We start from the raw sequence: 20,832 nt of genomic DNA, 5'->3' as shown, positions 1-20,832 counted from the left end.
AGGTGGGGGTGGTGTGGGTAGGACCGATAACCACTAACAATTTTAGAACCTACCCAGGCTCTCTTTAGAAGTCCTTCAATAGCCAGTCTCATCTAGCACAGTAACTTACAGGAGAATTTTACGGTGTCTGAACAAAAGGGGGAAATCTTCCATGTGCGTCTAGCTTTGGAGACATGGTAAAGGGGTCTGGGGGTGGTCACACCAGGGAAGAGCTAGCAAGTCAACCGAAATATTTCATGCTGATGAAGCCTTTATTTCTTCTATAAACTGCCTTTCTTCTTGACAACATCCAGGCCAGGAAATCCAAATGTGAGTATGTTCTGTATATTTATTGCATTGGCTGGGGGTGGGGGTATATGGGGACTTGTGCCCTGTGACAGTTCTCTGTTGCTGGCATTAAGGTGGGGCATTTTCATCATCTGGCCTACTTGCTATTTTTTTTTTAAACTTTTTTTTTTAGATTTTACTTATTTATTTGACAGAGATCACAAGTTGGCAGAGAGGCAGGCAGAGAGAGAGGAGGAAGCAGGCTCCCTGCTGAGCAGAGAGCCCGATATGGGGCTCGACCCCAGGACCCTGGGATCATGACCTGAGCCGAAGGCAGAGGCTTTAACCCACTGAGCCACCCAGGCGCCCCTGGCCTACTTGCTATTGATTATACTTGTTCTTCTTCCGGTGGTGGTAGCGAAGCATAATTGTTTTGCCTCTCTTTTAAAATTTCATAATAAAAAGCCTTGTGGTGACATAGTACAAAACTCCGCATAATGGAAAGGTCGAGGGTCTCGTGGTTTGTTTGCATGTGTAACAGCCTTGCAGATAAAACTTTCAAAAAATTATTTTGCAAATTACGTTTTTAAGAGTTGCGGGCATGCTTTCGTTCTCGTGGGGGATTGCGGGATTCCCCTGCAGCTGTGTTTCCGAGCACAGTCTGAACGGGGATGGGCAGGTGGCGTGAGGGAGGACGTGTGTTTTAAGGGTTGTTCTACAACATGGAACAGGCCTACGGGCCTTATCTGTTCCAGATCCTTCCTTTATCAGTTCCAGAATCCAGAGAGCGCTGGAAGTTGGGAATGTTTCTGTAGGTTTGTAGGAAACTCCTCTGATGGCAAAACCTGACCTGAACAGACTTGAGGAATCTCACTTCCAGTGAGATTCTTACGATGCGTCATGCAGAGATGGACCGTTGGACTGTGGGTCTTGCTCCGGCCCCTCCTGGGGACACTGAGCATCCAGGTGGTCAGGGTCCTCCTTCTAAAATAAGAAAGGAGTGAGAGGTCGAGGACACATTTGGGCCCAAGGGCTTCTCAGAAAGACTGGCTTTAGCACGGCCTCTTGAGTTTCCCAGGTTGGCTGTAACAAACTACCACATCCTGGTGGCTTAAAACTGAGCAATGTATCGTCTCTCAGTTGTGGGGGCTGCACATCTGAAATCCAGGTATAGGCAGGGCTGTGCACCCTCCGAGAGCTCTGGGGGGACCTCCTCCCTTGCCTCTTACTCCTTCTGGCGTTTGCTGGTGATCTTTAGCTTCCCTTGGTCTTGCAGATGCATCCTTCCAGCCACGGGGCCATCTTGTCCCCATGGGTCTTCCCATTATCTTCCCTTGGTGCATGTTGATCCTTGTAGGGACAACATCGTATTGGACTAGGGCCCACCCTAATGACCTCATGTTGACTGGATTACCTCTATAAAGGGCCCTATGTGGAACTCGTTCCCAGGACCGTCACACTCAGATGCGCTGGTTTTAGGATTGCAACTTAGCTGTCTTTTTTGTTGGGACGGGGGCACGATTTAGCCCATGACCTAGGTAATGGTTCAAGATGAGCTTCTCTGTTCTTTTCTGTGTTTAGGTGTGTGCCAAGCTCGAGACCTTCGGCTCAGGGCTTCCCTGGTGCCCCCTCCACCCCCTCGCCCCACTCCACTCACTGCTTCACTGAATGGGCGCCACTCATGGGACTGCCCGTCCAGGCTTCAGAAGCTGCCACATTTCATTCTGACTTCAAGTGAGGGAGGAATCCCTTTTCCTCAGAGGATTTTGTCTGTGAGAAGATAGGTTCTTGTAGTGAAAACTGCACCGGTCTTAGGGTTGTTAGCTCCTGACTGTGTCCCACCCCTGAGAAGTCTAGAAGCTTCCTGAGTAGGTTTAAGGAAAGATTATACAGAAAGTTGTAGGGCAGTGCTTGGCATGGAGTCAGCACTTGGGGGGACAGAGGTGGGTGTTGATGTGCCTACGATATATGGAGCGGAGTACACACTGACCTTGGGTCTCCTCCATTCCCTGCACTGCCCTGTCCGTCTGAGGCGCTCTCTGAGCAGAGCTGATGTTCCCCCATTTTGGAACATTTTGGGGTGGGGGGGGAAATCCCTCTGCTCGACTTTTGCTCCCGAGCACCAGGCACACGGGCGTCTCGGCTGTGTCCATCTCTGTGATGGCCAGAGGGGCGCTGGCCACCTAGCTCCCTGTGCTCCGCTCAGCCCCAGAGCCCCGGAGTATACCAGCACGCCCCTGCTGGGGGATCCAGCGCTCTTCAGAGTTCATTGAAAGTGTCTTTCCCTCTGTTTAGTTAATAGAGGCTGAGCTCCCTGAATCCTTGTCTGCTTTGGTCTTGGCCATCGTTTCCAGGTAGGCACAGCTCAGTGTTGATTGCACTTTGTCCTCAGCTCACAGTTGCCCTGTTTGACCAGCGCTCTTCCTTTTTGATCAGGTGGGATTAGCCAAGGACATGGCTTTGGTGTGACTGGTGAGTGACTGAAGTGGACTGGAGGTTTGGTCCCACACTGGCTGATGTCAGTGCCAGTCTGCGTGCGTGCACCTGTTGTTTTCTGGCTACCAACTTGATAAATTGGGGGTAAAGGGAACTAATTCATAAAAAACAAGAACATGTCTTTGAATTTGTCTTTGATGATGCTCAAGTTGGATTGACTCTCGATCGAGCCACTAGAGAAGGTGAGTGGGTACCGGTATCCCACCGGCCTCGTGTAAGAGCACAGAGCCCGGCTGAAGGATTGAATCTCAGGTTTTTCCCCGTATTTTCTTGAGAACTGAATTCCTGATGGGTTTGTGTTATTGCAGGGTACTTGTAACCATCCTCTCATTAGACAATGGTGTGTTTTTTAAATAGGCAAGAACTGACTTGCCTTTGCTCTGCTCTCCCCCCCCCCCCATTGAAATAAACACAAAGCAGTGCTGACTGGTTAATTAAAATGACAGGTAGACCTTGTAGGTTGCCCTTTACAACCCCAGTAAACAAGGGCAATGTCAAGCGTTAAAGACCTTGGCACCCAGTATAGGTGAGGCTGTACCCTCCTCGTGCTCTCAGGGCTGATGGGATAGTGGGGGCGGAAATACTGACCTGAATGAACCCATTGTGCTGGATCCTGGAGAAACAAAGAGGGAGAAGTAGAGTCTCATTGCTTCCCAGAGTAAGGGGGTGGGGGACACATGAGCCAGTTGCTAGAAATGCAGACTGCCCTGTTCTACCTCAGACCAGAATTGGAAACTCAGGGATTGGGACTCAGCAACCTGTGTTTTTGTCAGCCTCCCAAGTGATCTAATGCCGCCTCAGTTTGAGAACCTCTAGGAATTCCTAATCCCTAGGTCACAGCCATTGTGGTGATGCGGTGTGCTAGAGAATGGACCTGTTTGCACTTGAGCCCTCAACAGACAGGGCATGTGTGCGTATTCTCAGTTGTTCTAGCTCATCTTTCCTGTGGGCAGTCACCATCAGGGGATAGGCACTGCCAAGCGAAAGCAAGATCGAAGCCCTTAATAGGTACTTGGAGAAAGGTGAGGAGGAGACTTGGCAGGATGAGCCATCTTGTGACAGGATGTGGGGTGCAGATGGGGAATATTAGAAAGTTTTCTTGATAAGTCTCACCAAGTTCCTAATTTTTCATAGGAGCACTATCCTCTGTGACACAAGAAAGACTTCCTAAGTGCAGACTTTGTGCCCCATAGACGCTGCCTTCTCTGGCCTAGGTAGTTAAATAGATCGAGCACATTTCTGTTTCTGCTGGAGTATAAAATACTGCTTAAATAGTAGAGTTGAGCTGTATGGTTTTCAAAAGAACTTCTTTGGGGATGATTTAGCATTTAGGTTTCATGATCATTTAGGATCTCTAGGACTTGTAAGATTGAAACTTGTGTTCAGCCAGCTCAGGATTCTGTTAGCGGGGGAGGGGGAGGGGGAGACTGAATGAAAGTTCTGGAAGGAGAACGTGGCTCTCCTCTCCGACGTTAAGGAGAGCTGTTGGTATTTGCAAAGATTTCCTGATAGCCGTGTATGCATCTGTTTAACATGCTTGCCCTTCCCAAAGAGTTTCTGCCTGAGCTACTTCTTGGAATTCCTGTCTGTTTCACTTCTTTGGAGTTCTGGAAGCTTATAACTCTTCGTGCAAACCAGTATACAGAAACATTTAGGGTGGATAACACGTTCACAGGCAGGAATGAGTTCTGCAGAATGTACGAGTGAATGTACAAGCATATTAGCGATAAATTTGTCTTAGAAAACGTATGACTTCTGGGTTATGCTAATTACTCAGTTAATTACATAGGATAGCTACTTAAATATTTAAGATCAGTGAAGACTGACGACATGGAGTTTAATGGTGTGGTAAATTTGAAAGTATGCTTTTTTATACTGGGGCTATATTGTCATACAAATTTACTACCCATGGACATTCTTCTGGGACCTTTTTTTAAGGAATCAAATGCACCCATGATTTATTGACAAAGACCAAGTATGCTCTCAGCAGTAGTAAGGCTGTGTGTGTGTGTGTACACACGCGTGTGCAGGCATGTGCACTTTTTTTTAATGTGTGCACATTAAAAAATGTGTTTTCCGGGTAGAATTTATGTTCATGGAACCATGTCTGGGTCTGTGGTGGGAGGTAATGACTGGGGAGATGATTCCAGTCACAGATCTGTGTTCAGCCAGAGCGTCCAAGGAGTACTTGAGGTTTATATGAAGCGAACCTGAGATACGTGTTTCGGGCTTGAGTATGTGCTGTATTGGGATTAGGGCCCTTGTGGATTTGGGTTATTGTCTACTGTGGGGCTGGTCCTGGGGCTGTAACAAACATGACTAGTCAGTAGTGGTCGAAGGAAAGGATTAGAAGTACCTCTGAACTATCATGACAATTTGGAATTAGTGATACATGCAGCTGTGTTTGCTGTAATGGTTTGTGTGGCCAAAGATTTCCCTGATCTTCTGCATGTTGAGAGACAATACCACCATACTATTTGAGGGCAGTTGAACTCACTTTAGCTTTTTTGTTCCATTTCTAGTCTGGGAAGTTCATGTCTTTTGATCAATGGGTTATTTGGGGGTATTCCCTTATATTAAGGCAGTAAACCCCCTAAACTTTCCAAACACTCTGAAGCTGTGGCATCCTTCCTGTATGTGTATGTGGTTGGTGAGTGTGCATGTGCTGCCTCCCCCCCCCCCCCCCCAAATTCCTGTATGACGTTTTTGGAGGAGAGACTCTTGTGCTAAGTCTTGTCTCAGCAGTTTGGAACATGGGTGCTTTCTGTCCAAGCACAGGGATTTGAATTGCTCCCTCCCTTGAATGTGTGTGGAGGACAACCCTCGAGGCCTTTGGCAAAATGGTTTCTTAGAACCTTGTAAAGGGATACGAAGGGAGGTGCTGTGGCCTGGTGATTAAACATTACCTCATTGCCACGGGCCCCACAGGGAGATGCATGCTGTTAAAATGATGATGAAGCCTAGCTCGCCAACAGGACATTGAACGGAAATTAACACCCTCCCTTGCACTCCACTTCCTGTGTTGTATGACTTTCTTTCAAAGTTCTTCGGGACCTCTTTACCCTCTTATGTACCTTCTGGCTCTTAAATGAGAGATTCATGTTAAAGTTAAAATGCCTTTTCTCCCATCTAGTTAATAGGTACACGTATGGTATTTTTAACTTGGATTTTCTAGTTGCTGCCATGTGGGACCATTTGTGGAGCGGGGGAAGCCCGAGCCCACCAGCTCTGTCTCCCTCCCGTTTCAGCATCCCAGCTAAACAGTAACACATCTCTTTCGTTTGGAATATATGGAGAAATGAAAGGAGGAAAAAAATCACGCATGGTCTCATTAATGCAGTAATAAACACTATTTTATAGTTTGGTGTATTTATAATGCAGTAGTTTTATTTGCATTTTTAGTTGTAATACGTGGTTTTTTTAAAACTTCCTTTAAAGGCAACTAAATCAAGTTCATTAATACCATTTTGGTATATGTGCTGCTGAAGGGAGCACCATTAATACCATTTTAATGGCTACATAGCATTTCATGTGTATACATACATATGAGGGCATCTTTTCCTTATTCATGAACTGGGGATACTAACACTCTCTTTCCCAGGGCTGTTTGAGTGATGAGAGACGGTATATGCATAAGGCTCCAAGAACCATGCTCTTTACCCAGGCGCTGCTTGGTCAATGTTACTGGAAGTTACTACTTCAGTTCATAGAAGATATTCCCTGCATTTCAGATCATCTTGGAATAGTCATAAAAACCGATAAGCTTCTTTGAGTTCTTAATACGCACAACCAACTCCATAAAGGCAACACACCTGTATGACATACATTCATCTGACTTTAGTGTTTCTGGAGGGGAAGGGAAGACAGCCTCTTTAAGGGCCCCTCCTCATCTGTCCTCTGCCTCCCACTTACTTGGCCTCCCCCAGGAGTACCCGCCATAATCCCTTGCATCTGGTGGACAGGTGACTATTTGCGGGTGTAAATCAATTACTCGTTTCTGAAAAGGGAGCAGGTTTTGTTTCCCCTCTCCTGGGGCTTTGTCAGCTGTTCTCTGCTCTGTTAAGTCATTCCTGGAAAGAAGAGTTTTTCTTAACCTTTGGTAGTTGGATGTATATGGGGGAAGAGACAATGCGCTGGAGGTAAGGGCAAGTTGTAACTATCAGTTTCTTTGGCAACTGTATTACATTTCAGTAATTTATAAGCTGAAACAGTTTTCTGGCGACAACATGAAATGAACGATAATTATACTATTACAGCATAAGAAAACATTGATTTTAAGTCAGGGTTTTTTTGGTTTTGTTTTGTTTTGTTTTTAGACAAACTGTAGCTTAAATATTTTCAGGGGCTGTTGCATGTCTGCCTAGATAGAAAGAAAACTATTTGTGTGTTCGAGACAGACTGGTGGGCCTGCAGTAACACCCTCCCCCGACAGGCTCCCAGGGTTCTCTATGGCCCAAGTTTGGGACCTCCCCTTGGGGACTGGTTGTAGATGGCAGGGAACCAGGAGAGAGTCAGTCTTGACTAGCAATTAAAGGCTTAGGTGACAGGGAAGGTTTTAGGATGGGGTAAGCCACTAGTTGCTCCCAGTGGCAAAATCATAAAGGAAGTATCAGAAAGTGGATTTTTTTTCTTTTTAGCAGTTTCACAGAATACACCTAAGCTGTAAAGTTTTAATGCCTCCCTTAACAACTACCTCGAACCAACATGAGAATTCATTTGTCAGCTGAACCATGTCTGTCCCATGTTTGTTGAAAGATTGTACAGAGTAACTCACTGCCACTGTTGGTGGCGAGTGATATATTTCATGCCTTTCATTAAGTCTCAAGGGCTGGAATGTTTATGCATATTCTTTCAAAAATCTTTAGTACTCATCCATTTAAGGCACTTTTCTGGGTAGAAACAAATTTTTTGAAGCCCTTATGGGTTTGTTACCATAGTGTAGACTAGCCATGAAATTACAGGTTTCAGTGCCTTGTCAAAGAGTTTATTATGGTTGAAACATATGTGTAACTACTATTGGTATTTTCATGACTTTTTGCAGTTACAAAAATTGTACTTCCTGGGGTGCCTGGGTGGCTCAGTCAAACAACTGACTTTCAGTTTAGGGTCCTGGGATGGAGCCCCAAGTTGGGCTCCCCGCTCAGTCAGGAATCTGCTTCTCCCTTTCCTGCCCCTCCCTTCCCCTGCCCATGCTTGCGCGTGCACACACACACACACACACACACACTTTCTCTCTCTCTCTCAAAAATAAATGAAATCTTAAAAAAAATAGTACTTGCCTCACAGTAGAAAATTTAGAAAAAAATTAAGAAAATAAACATAATTCCTAAGCATATCTAGAGAGAGCAACTGTTAACTTCAGCTCCATTTTTCTCAACTATTTTCATATGTATGTAGAATTTTTAGATCCTGCTTATTCCTTGATGTTATACCAGGATTATTTCCTCCCACTTACAAATATTATTTGAAAACATAATTTTCATGGTTTTAATATTCTAGCACATGATGATACCATAATTTACTCAGTCATTTCTCTATTGGACTGAAAAGTTGTTTCTAATTTCTTTTTATGTGCGATGCTGTAATGAGTATCTTTTCTAGGTAAATATTTGCTTGCATGTCTGATGATTTCTTTGGGATTAACCCTCAGAAACAGATTTGTCGAGTTAAAGGCATCAACTCTTTATATGGGATACCTGCTGTCATGTTGCTGTCCAGAAAACTTGGAATAATTTCTTTCTGGTAGTATTCAGACGTCTGCCTCTTCCAGGATTGTTACCTCTTTTACATCTTTGACAATTTCTTAGACTAAAAACTTCAGTTTCAACAATATGGCTAAATTTGTGTTTTAGTCTCATGCTTTCTAGGTAATATTTTTCCTTATTTTATGCTATTATTACAGATGTCAGTACTTCATGCAACACTGCTGTAATAGTCAGCCATAGAAAAGAATGAGGAAAAAACCTTCAACAAATAGATTTTCCAATGAGACTTTCTCTGGGTTGGCTAAGTCTCTCTGCATAGATACATCAGGTAGTCAAAACAAACTTAATCTATGGCACAACATAATATACTACACTAGCCCTCTGGTCTTGGCTAAGAGGGAAAGAAGACATAGCCCTTTCACAGGTTGTCCCAGTGACATACTGAGTAACCTCATGTTATAGGAAAGAATTATTGCTTCCTTCAGGCTGTGGTTGTGGTGTTTCCCTTAGAGGAGAAAAATGGTTAAAAAATGAAGACCTTTCTCGTTGTTCCTCTGATAGCCAGATACCTTGGAGGGACGCTTGATAGCAGGGAGGGAGGGGACGGGGGACAAGGCAGTGTCATTCCGACCCGGCTGCAGCCGATCGTAACCCATCTCGAATGCTCTGTCCGGCAGAGGCAGCCCTCTGCCCTCCGGCCTCCTCGAAGGTATAGGGATCTCAGCAAAGACTGTTCAGTCTGACCAAAATCAGTAAATGATCTGCGCGGAAGAATTCGCCTTTACACATCCTTGTTCGTCATGGACGGTTTGAGCCAGTCAGATGGAGAGGGTTGAGCCTCACTCCGGTCATGTTGCCTCGGACTGCTGGCCCTCGTCCGCGCTGGTCGGGGGATGGAGCAGTGGGCGGGCCCAGCAGGTCTTACCTCCGTTGCTCTCTGAGAAGCGGCCACGGCTGCGATGTCTGTGCTTCCTGGTGACGAAGGTGGAACCAGACCCATCTCTGAGTTCTTGTCTCTTTAAGGAAACCGGAAGAGAGGCCCAGAGAGAGGGAAACGCAGTTTTTCAGCGCTGGGCCTTGTGCTGAGGATGGACGGATGGCAATTTCGATGGTCTTTGCTCGGCAGTTTTGCAAGGTCAGGGTGGCCTTGTGACTGAGGTTCCTTGGTGACATTTCATGACAGAGCAGGTCCTTGTGGAATAGGAATTTTTTTGTTGGGCATCTTGGCTCTTGTTAGACTATTGCGATTTCCTTCCAGTGAGCAGGGTCTGTCTTCTAGCCACTGATTGCCTGTGGCATCTGGGGCTTCGATGATGACACTTTCTGGTTCTTCCCTCAGAAAATCATCATCTGTGTGTGCAGCTGCAGGGTCTTGTTTGTTACTGAACAGCCCGTGTCTCCGAGGTCGTTTGCTCTTCTGAACTGTACATACACAGTGAAAAATGTGGAGGAAGCCAGGCGCCTTTAAGATGCTGGCTTGTCCAATTGAGACATAAAGATTTGGAGGCCAATTCTAACTTAACAACTTCTTGTGTAAATAACACTCAGTCATTGGGATTCTTTGAGGACAGACGGTGGCCTTGGATGTGTCCTTGCAGACTTGGATACAAATGCATCTTCATGGGCAGGACACAGAATATGCCAGCGCCTCTCGTGTGATGGCCTGAGACTTCGAGAGCTGCGTAAAGGTGGTGCCTTGGGGTTCATGGGCCTCGCCCCAGAGGGTAGAGCAGCCTTGCCAGTGGGCACATCCCACTCCTCCGTGGCTGATGTCGCTGGCCCAGCAAGGGATTGAAGCCCTAGTCCCATTCTGTGGCGTGAGCCTGCACCCGTCACCCAGGCCCAAAGGTTGGAATTGGCGTGCATGCCTCTCCCCTCCCCTGACGGCCTCACCGCCTTCCGTGAGCCACCCAGGTGTTTCCAGTACACCTTCGGGCTGCTCCCAGCCCTCTGCTTTGGGTCCTTACTGCTTCTGTGTTTAGACCTTTCTCAGTCCTCAGTGCAGAAGCCTTCCAGCATGGTCCCTTCACCTGCTGTTTTCTTGTAATGACTTTGGTCAGAGAATCTTCCCCTGGGACGCCTGCGTGGCTCAGTTGGTTAAGCCACTGTCTTCAGTTCAGGTCATGATCCTGGAGTCCTGGGATTGAGTCCCATATTGGGCTTCCCCTGCTTTGTGGGGAGTCTGCTTCTCCTTCTTCTCCCCCGGCTTGTGCTCTGTCAAATGAATAAATAAAATCTTCCCTTTCCACAACCCATGATAACAGTGACGTCGTGGCAGAAGCAGCTAAAATTTATTGCGTGCTTACTGTCTGTCCAGCACTATGGTTATCTCAGTCCTCCTAACAGCCTCCTTACAAAAGGAAATACTGCTTGTCTCCCCATTATTGAGGGACAAAGAGGACACAGGAGATTTCCACATACAGCTACAAATAAGGGGGCCAGGTTTGGAAGCCCCCCCAAACCCTCCATGGCGATGCCCAGCTCTTAGTTGCATAGAAGGCTCCCTGTGGTTTGAACTGGAGCTTCCTCTTCCTCCCAAGCCCTCTGGTCTGCAGCTGTGGCAAACATCCTGGCTCCAGCCTGCCACTGGACCTTTGCTTATGTTCTCCCCTTCAGAGAAATCTCACTTTGCTCTTGGTCCTCCCTTCTTGGCCTCTGGGAGGGGTGCCAAGATTGCCCAGTGCATGGAAATCACGTGGGACATTTGACAGATGCAGAATCCCGGGTCCCAGCCCTGGAGGTTCTGATCTGGCAGGCCTGGGGTGGGGACGGGTAATCGAGGTGAGCGTGAGGTCAGGAGCCACGGCTATGGAGTGCTGTATTCCTGGGTACTCGGCACACCCTGTCTGAATCATTGCTTTGCTTCTCTGTGCCCGGTTCAGATGGGGTAGGGACAGTGTCTTATTTCCACTGTTTGTCTCCTTGCCTGGAATAGAGTAGGCAGTCAGTAAATAGGGCGCTTGAATCCTATTATCAATTTGTTGACTCCTTCAGAGGCTTAGAAAGTGGTGCCTAAAACACGTGACTGTGCAGAGAAGGCAGAAGGCTATGAAACAGAATTTCTCTTCTAATCCATAAAGAACTGAGCTGAGTAAGGGAAATGTTCATGCTGGCCCTGAGTTGTCCTGCACACCAGCCATTAGGACCCAAACTACTTGGGAGGAGTGGATTCTGAGCTCAGCTGTGAACACCATGAGCCGTTTGTCTCCACCCCAGATCCCGCAGTGTGAATGAGGAAGCCTGGAGGTCCGTGTGCTGTGGTTGGCCCGCCCCCAGTGTCACGAGGAGGTCATCAGGGGCCAATCAGATCAGCAATCACAGCAGAAGTGGGGGTCAGAAGGAACAACAGAGAGCCTTAAAAGTCTCACAAGAGGAAAGAACAGAATCTATGATCATAACAGCTGTCATTTATGAGGCACTTGTACCGTGTGTCTGGTGCTGACTGGGTATTGATATCAATACACAATTTTATTTTTTTAAAGATTTTATTTATTTATTTGACAGATAGCACAGGTAGAGCAGCAAGCAGAGGGAGAAGCAGGCTCCCCGCTGAGCAGGGAACCTGACGTGGGGCCCGATCCCAGGACCCTGGGATCGTGACCTGAGCCGAAGGGAGATGCTTAACCGCCTGAGCCACCCAGGCGCCCCTAATACACAGTTTTATGTGATCATCACAGTAACCCTCTGAGTTAAAAACTTCCCATTTTGTTCGAGAATGGTCTGAAGGTCACTCAGTGCTGGCGAACCAGAGATTAGAGACCCAGTGGAAGCGGTCAAGGGTGTCAAATGGAGAAGCATGGTGAGGGAGGGAGGGATGGTTGTCTTGCCTGTTTCCCTCTGTGCCCTACCTATTCTGTTTTGTTTTGTTATTATAAAAGTATTACGTATTCATGGTTACCAGCGACACAATCTGCCAGCCGTGTATAAGGAGGAGCATGAAAGCCAGAACTCTCTGCACCTGCTCCCACACCCTGTATCTGCTCCCCATACTGGGACCTTCTAAGGAGCTGCTGCTGTGTCAGGAGAAGGTTCCTGGTGGAACCTGCTGGTGCTTCCCTCACCTCGGAGTGGGGAGGCACGTCTGAACTAAGCATTAACCTCAGGACTGAGTCAGCCTAGCAAAGGTACAGAGTGCATCGAGGATCTGGGAGGTAGAACTTCGGAGGGCAGAAGGGTCCCCCAAAGTTGCCGTTTTTATTGGAGGGCATATGTGGGGTCAGGTGTGAAAAAGACTCTGGAAGCTGAGTTCTCCCTTTCTCCACTCCTGCAGAACATTGTGTTCAGAAATGAAGGCCCTAAAGGGACAGCTTCTCCCCAATGCGTGGGGGGTGGTGTAACTCCAGGAGCCTTCATTTCCCTGCCCTGGACTCAAGGGCACAAACATACATGGTACAAGGGCCCCTTTTGTTGGGCTTGTTGTTTAGGTCATGTGTTTTTCCTAGCAGGTGGGTTGGTTAGAAGCTGGTAATGTGTACAGGAAAATTTGAGCCCTGTGGTGACCAAGAGTGGTTTCACATACTCAGAACTGTGGGCTTTTTTACCCTTTATCCTCTGACAGAGAAAAAGCCTCTTAGTAGAGATCAGGGCTTTATTCTTGATTCCTCCTGTATCTTGGGTAGTTAAGCTGTGTTTCCTTAGGATGGACAGGCTGTAACGTTACCATGAGTGATGCGAAGTGAGTCTGAATTGTTCTGAGATTCAGAATGTTCTAACTAAAAGGGATCGTGTAGTCCAGTTATTGTTAAAGATTTTAAAATTTAGTTTAGACAGCATGCGAGCTGGTGGGGGGGAGGGGTAGAGGGAGGGAAAATCTCAAGCAGACTCCATGTTGAGTGTGGAGCCCGACTCGGGGCTCTTTCCCTCGACCCTGACATTGTGACCTGAGCCGAAAACCAAGAGTCAGACGCTTAAACAAATGAGCCATCCAGGCGCCCCTAAAACTTTATTCCCCCCAATTACAGAACCCTGCCCCCACCCAAATTCTAACATGGAAGCCCCAATCTGTCAAACAGCCAAAGGGGGGAATGGTAGCCTGTAGTTCCCTGGGACAGTTAATGCAGAAGAAAGGCTCTGTGGTGTCTATAGTTCGAAAACCACTGATTGAGTCTAACCCCTTTATTTCAGAGAGAACGAAAATTGAGGTTCTGCGTGTTAAAGTGACTCGTCCGAGATATACAGCTAGTTATTTGGGGGGTGTTGAGAAATTAAGATCTCGAGGTGTGGCCTTCCCCAGAGGGAGATAGTCAGGCGACTTACTCTTCCTCCAGATACGACAGCAGCAAAGATAAAAATTTAGGTCATAATAGCAGTCACAGTACAGAATGTTTTCCGACTTGGCATAATGTTAGGAGCTCCTGCCCCTAGATGTTCCTTCCAGCCAGCTCCCTTGGTGGCTAGCCGGTAGCGGGTGACAGCAAGGCTGGCCAGCGAGCGCTGGATTCTGGAGCAGGCACGGCTTACGATTCCACCTTGGGCAAGTGATTTCTCTCATTTTCTCGTCTGAAAAAAGGTGCCGACTTCCCGAACTTGCACTGAGGACCCAGTGAGCTATTGCGCGTATCTCACCGGTGCAGGCACGGACTGGCTGCTGGGCCTGTGGTGGTCGTGCCGCTGCCACTTGAGCCCACAGTCGGGGTAGTAAGGATTCTTGTCTGGGCTGCTCTAGCATCTTCCTGCTCCCTTTCTGGCGCTCAGTGCCTCGTCCCTTGTCTCGGCATCGTGCCCCAGCGTTCACCTTGCTGAAACGGAATCGTGCCATCCTCCTCACTCAGCTGAGATCAGTGGGATGATTCCCAAATGCCCATTAATGATCTTTGCTGTTTTAATCATTTTTGTTGTTGTTGTTCACTCCTTTCCCCAGCTCACTGACTCTTGTCCGCTTGGAGCAGTGTCCTTGGAATGTAGTGGGTGCTCAGTAACTACTGTTCGATGTGAATGGTACAGCAGAGAGGGAGAAAGAACGGGGAACCAGTCTCTGGTCTGTCCCCCTCCCTCCCTCCCCCACCACCTACCACCCTTGAACTTACTGCCTTGTCACCAGCGAACTCATCCTGTGCCCTGCGCCCCCTCCCCGTGTCCTTACATCTCCATCCTTTCCTCAGCTCGTTTGCACACTTCTGGATCTCTCCATGCTGCTCTCTCTTCCAGTTGCCTGGTTGATGTTTCATGCGGACGCCTAGTACTTCTCGACGTGGACGAGCGCTCACGGCACGCTTAGACTTGCCTTCTCTCATGCCTGAGACACCTCGTCCCTCTCAGAGGCCCCACTCTCAACTCCCAGCTGCATGTGTCACTCGCCGTGAACTGTTCAGGGGATTCCGAGCGGAGCGAATAAATGATTAGTAGAAGGATGTGCCTATACCGCTCAGACAAACGCTTGTCGCTGTTGCCGTGATGTAATAGGCAGCTCTGTGATGGCCGAGGGCCCTGAGAACGAGGTGGCAGTCGGCAGAGTTTACGGTGTTTTCTGTAGTACTGGAGAGAGAGAGAGAGTGTGTCTGTGTGTGCGCGCGCGCATGCACGCACATCCCTGTGGCATGCTCAGAGCCTGTTTCTGAGATAACAGAGATACCAGACCTTGAGCTTTTTTTAGCAATAGCTCGGTGGCTGGAAATAGAAAATTAGTTTCTATAGCTAAAAAATACTCTTTTCAAACTCTACCTGGAACAGTGGTTCTGAGCGTGTGGTTCCAGGATCAAGAGCAGCAGCATCATCAGGACTTCATCACAAATACTATTCTAGGGGCGCCTGGGTGGCTCAGTCGTTAAGTGTCTGCCTTCCGCTCACGTCGTGATCCCAGGGTCTTGGGATCCAGTCCCGCTTTGGGCTCCTTGCTCTGCGGGAAGCCTGCTTCTTCTCCCACTCCCACTCCCACTCCCCCTGCTTGTGTTCCCTCTCTTGCTGTATCAAATAAATAAATAAATAAATCTTTTAAAAAAATTTACAAATTCTAGGGTCCCACCCCAGATTTTACTGGATCTTTGCCGTTGTGGGGGGGGTGGTCTTTCAGTTTGGGGCCCAGCAGTGTCAGCTACCCCCTTGCTCGAGTACTGATATGCCAAAGTCCGAGAGCCTATGACCTTAAAACTGACTTCTGATTCATCACCTAGACTGTGGTTCTAATTAGGAAGGTGTTCTTGGGGTCTTGAGGTTCTAGCTCTGGATTCATCTTTATTCAGAGTCTGAGTATCCAGATAAGAAGTAGGTACATTGGGTTTGATATTCTTTAATCAAATAATATTGATAGTTTATGGATCAGAGGCAAAGAATCGACTAATTCCTTTTTTTAATCAGAATATTAAAAATATTTACTGATAATAGAATATTACTTTGTTGCTGGTTTTTCAATTTTTTTATTTTTTGAAGATGTGTTGTAGCTTCCATTAAGATGCAGTTTATGAGTAGTAAATACTATATATACCAACGATATTCTTCACTGACTTTGGATTTCTGTTTTGGATATTGGATTATTACCGAACTTTGAACTTTAGCAAACCTTTCTCTTTCTTAAAAGGATTTCATGGCATATTTATTGAGGTACTGAATAAAAATCATTCTAAAGCATTTTATGATGCACTGTAATCTGGAAATATTCTAGAAGTTGCAAAAAAAAAAAAAGGTTAATAGTCATGGCATAGCCACTAAAGGGTAATTTTCAAATGGGATAGAAATCAGTCATTAGTTACAGGTAATTAATTAGATGAGTGAAAATTTTGGGAGTTGAATACATGAGAGCCCTATCTATGATTTTCAGGATTTCCAGTGTGAAACAGAAGAACCTGGATTTTAAACCCTTAAAGAGTGACAGTTTGACTAGATTTGAGGTGTCCCAGGCTTAGTAAGACTAGAACATGTGAGTGGACTTAGACTCCTAGTAGAAACTCTACAGTGACTAGTCCTTTTAATATACTTCTTGCTGTAAGTGTTCAGTTATCTAGCCTTTACCAAAATCTGTAACACTGGACAAATCTCTGTTGCTTTCCTGCACTTCAGTTCTTTGGGTTTGAGTTTTTGTTTTAATCTGTAAAATGATAGGTGTTGGTTTAGATGAACAGTGCCTGTTTTACCTTCATTAAAGGAACAATCATTTTTACCTATATAATGGAAATCAGAATATAAATAAGATACAAACTAAATTTTTTTGGCTAGATTTTACTACTCTGATAAAAATTCTATATGCCTTTTAATAATCTTTCTTGTAATCTTTTCAGAATCTGTGTTTAGGAAAAGAAATATGGCAGATTAGTTCTTTTGAATTAATTATCTTTAACGTTAGTGTAGGGGCTCCCGGGTAGCTCAGTTAAGTGTCCGACTCTTGATTTCGGCTAATAAGGGTCATGATCTCAAGGTTATGAGATAGAGCCCGGTGTTGGGCTCTGTACTGGGCATGGAACCTGCTTGAAATTCTCTCTCTCCCTCTGTCCCCCCAACCCCCAAAACAGAGTTAGTGTATGTTTCATAATATTTTTTGCTTTTATTTTTATTTTTTTAAAGATTTATTTATTTGAGTGAGAGGGAGCGTATGCGAGCAGGGGGAGGGGCAGAGGAGGGGCAGAGGAGCAGACTCCCCACAGAGAAGGGAGCCTGATGGAGCTTGATCCCAGGACCCCAAGAGCAGGAGCTCAGCCAAAATGAAGAGTTGGATGCTTAACTGACTGAGCCACCCAGGTGCCCCCCTGCCCTTTATCTGAGAGAGATTTTTTTAAAAGATTTTATTTATTTATTTATTTGACAGATAGAGATCACAAGGAGGCAGAGAGGCAGGCAGAGTGAAAGAGGAAGGGAAGTAGGCTCCCTGCCTCGCAGAGAGCCTGACTCAGGGCTCCATCCCAGGACCCTGGGATCATTACCTGAGCTGAAGGCAGAGGCTTTAACCCACTGAGCCACCCAGGTGCCCCGAGATTTTTGTTTTTAAATAAGTGTCATTGGTTGGTAGAAACTTCTCTTGTATATTTCCTTACTAGGCATGTTGAAAATATTACTGCTTAGTTTGTGGAATTTATATAAACTGGGTCATTAACTGATATTTGCATTTGCATTTAGGTTTTTGTCTTTCTTTTTGTATTTTTTTTTAATGAAAAGTATAACCTCATTAAATCTGAAATACTTTCTTACAGTGATCCATATGTGAAACTTTCATTGTACGTAGCGGATGAGAATAGAGAACTCGCTTTGGTACAGACAAAAACCATTAAAAAGGTAGGTGTCCATCTTTAATTAAACTTGATGTAAGTCATAATTTAATCCAATTGAATTAAGTACTCTGGCTCTGTAGAAGTTTATATTTTAAGTTTGGCAATACTTTTATTGTAAGCATTTCCCAATATTAAATCTATAAATTTAACATAGAGCAAGCTTTTCAGTAATAACCCAAGGTACCCATTCTGGCTTTTAGTTAAATGACTGTAAAAGCAATATTCTTAAATATTATTATAATTAACAATATTTTTCCCTGCAAAGAATACAGTAAGACAAGGAATTATTCTTTTGGCTCGTTTTTCATGAAATCATTTAAAGTAATTTAAAATACAGTTAATGAAATGGAGTGGCTTGTGTAATTGGTAGACACAAAAGAAATGGTTTAACTTGAAGCAAATATTACCAAAGGAAGCAAAATATTTTGCCTAGTTACATGAGAACAAATGAAAATAGTAATCAAACTCTATATTTATGTGTATCTGTTTTTGAAATCTTCATTACATAAGTTCATTAAAGATTTTTCCATAATTATAATTCATCTGTCAGCATGTTTCCGTGTGTGTGTGTGTGTGTGTGTGTGTGTAAATCTAAGTGTTTACTCTGTATTTGGGGCATTTATTGAAGATGTGTGTTTTTTATCCAAAGTACTGTTTTTATCTGTGCTTCGCTGTTCTCTATCAATTACTATTTTCCCGTCCCCTTTGGGGGGGGGTAGATAGTCTAATACTTTGTGTGATAAGCATTTCCTGGAGAACAGGATGGCTGTAAAAAATGCTAACTCTCCTGCCATTGTGCGGGCACCTGAGCTCCTTGAGCGAGTCATTCTGTGTAAGGAACAGCCATTGTTGCTCGTCCTCCTCCTGGCATTGTGAGTGGCATTAAAAATCTGGTTTGCAAACAAGAGCCGTGTTTTGATTAGTGGGGAGGGCTCCGGCGAAGCACAGAGGCCATTGTTCCCGGTGTCAGGCGCTGGCCCTGCTTCAGCCGGCAGCGAGCTGGGGGCCCCGCCTGGTGGGGCCGGCGCCCAGCAGCGCAGGCCAAGGGGAAAGGGGGGCGCGGGCGGGGACCTGGGCGCCCGGACGCAGGGTGGGGGAGCCGAGAACCACAGCCCCGGAGCCTGGACTGGAGTCGGGACTGGGGATACCGACATGGCTTTTGCTGCTCGGGGCGGGCCGCCGCCTCCCTCCTCTCCCGCCGAGCTGGGCTGCTCCCCCTCGCTCGCAGCCTCCCGGTTAGTATTTCCGCGCTGCGCTCCGTTTGCTTTCGGAACGGCTGTCCTCCTCCTGCCTCGTGGCCGGCCGCCTGGTCCTTCGTGCGCGCAGTGGGCTCACGTCGGTGCGCTCTACCCTCACCTGTCTTTTGCCTCTTGGCGGGTGCATTTCTGGGCGGCCCTCGCGCCGGGCTGCATCCGCCCCCGCAGGCCCCCAGTCCTGCCCTGCGTCTCCCGCTGCCTGCCTGGCACCTCTCCCTTCTCTCCTCTCTCCCCCTCTCCTCCTCATTCCTTGTATCCCCGGGTCCATTCACAGTACAAGTATGAAGCCCCGTCCTTTTCAGACTGGATTCCCTCTTGAGTTGTGGGTGGGCAAAGTGCTGGGGTTTGGTTGTTGTTTTTTTTAAAATGCCAGTTCCCTGTAGCGTGAATTGTGTGTGTGTGTTGTTTCTACGGTATATTTGTGTTACATCTTTGCTGCTCCGTGGACTCGGATGTTAAAGGAATTCAATTGATAAAAGCAAATATGGTTCAGATGAAAAAAATACCTGTAGCCTTCGGTGAAGTGATTTTTCAGTGTCTGTACATAGGATGTTTGAGAGCTGTATTTATTTAAGAGTATTATGCATGTCCAAATGCATAAACACAAATATGTATTCTTCAACAGTATCTGTTTCATTTTAGTTTCAAAGGATGCTTCGCAGCCCATCTTTTCTTCATACTGAGGAGTACCTGTTTCGTGTCTTTGAGATAGATATTTAGATAGATTGGTATGGAGATGAGTGGGTGGACGGACAGAGGAATGGATAGAAGGATTGAAGGACAGGGAGGTAAAGATTTTAAACACTGGTTATTTTGGGGAAGAATCCACTTCTGAGTTATAACTGGCAGGTTTTTTTTTTTTCCCATGAACTATAATCTGATCATCAGTATTGTTCCTTACAAAATATTCTTCGGATTTCAGCATTTATATAAATAGTGAATACTTTTGCCTTTCTGCCACCTGCTTCCTTACTCTCCAAAACAGATTTGTGGTAGGTCAAGAGAAATGAATTCATTTCCTTCTTGATGAAATAATCATATGAACGTAAATTTCTTAAAGAATTACTTTGTATTTTTCATGGTGATGGCTCTAGGTAAGTCCCTGATATTATTCCTTCTGGTTGATAGCATGCAGTGTATTTTTTGTATTATCCATGAATTATCTTTTTCATAAATACATCCCTTCCTGTCTAGTTTGGTTTATAGAATAGTCTCAAATAATTGACTACATGCTTCTTATGGCCATTTTAAATATCTCTTAGCTTTATTTTTAATCACACAAAAAAACGTTCAAGCAAATATGTGGATTGCATTGTCCTAGTAACTGTTCGTGTTTCAAAGACTGGAAAAGATATTACAAGATCATTTCTCTTTCAGACGCTGAACCCAAAGTGGAATGAAGAATTTTATTTTAGAGTAAGTTTTTCATTTTTTCGGGGGGTAATAATTGTTACTGATAACTAGGGTGGTACCACAATAGATTCATACTGAGTAGAAGCTGTTAAATTTTTATGTGAAATTCTTTTGAGAAATGGCTGCGTAGCCACATCCTGTGGCCTAAATTTTTCAGAGACTGCCTAGTAGTAGTGAAATCTGGACTTGTTTCATTTGGGGGTGTTTCAGAGAAGTATTAAAAATCACGTATGTACCATATTTTAGCTTTTCTACTCAAATTTTTCTTTAAAAATAAGGTAAAATATAATTAAAACAATAGCTTATTTCTCTGAGACACGGGTTATGAATGATTTTAAAGGTAAAATAAAGCAACAGAGGCAGCGTGATTAAAAAGAAGCCCAAAAGTTACCAGTCATGTTCTAGTTAGGAAGGGAGAGTTTTGTAATTCAAAACTGTGATGTGTGTGTACAAGTGTCATATAAAACTATTTCTGGACTTTAAATGTCACTGAAATAAGTA

The 20,832-nt window shown here is 45.5% G+C and overlaps 1 protein-coding gene across 6 annotated transcripts in view; it reads left to right on the top strand.

Annotated features, from left to right (window-relative positions):
• The window catches only part of NEDD4L (NEDD4 like E3 ubiquitin protein ligase), a 328,217-nt gene that overhangs the window by 166,487 nt on the left and 140,898 nt on the right, over positions 1-20,832 (top strand). For 5 of the 6 annotated variants that reach the window (XM_032882412.1, XM_032882408.1, XM_032882409.1 and 2 more), the window contains exons 3-4: positions 17,585-17,666; positions 20,296-20,334. In XM_032882412.1, the coding sequence (XP_032738303.1) occupies positions 17,585-17,666; positions 20,296-20,334 (121 nt within the window). Of the gene's footprint in view, positions 1-13,950; positions 14,011-17,584; positions 17,667-20,295; positions 20,335-20,832 lie in introns of those variants that run through there. The other variant, XM_032882413.1, reaches the window with a different exon arrangement.

This window comes from Lontra canadensis, unplaced genomic scaffold (assembly GCF_010015895.1).
Source record: "Lontra canadensis isolate GAN:19392208 unplaced genomic scaffold, GSC_riverotter_1.0 scaffold82, whole genome shotgun sequence".
NCBI classification, from domain to species: Eukaryota; Metazoa; Chordata; class Mammalia; order Carnivora; family Mustelidae; genus Lontra; species Lontra canadensis.
The sequence above is the reverse complement of the archived record's forward strand: the minus strand, read 5'-3'. Positions and strand labels throughout refer to the sequence as shown.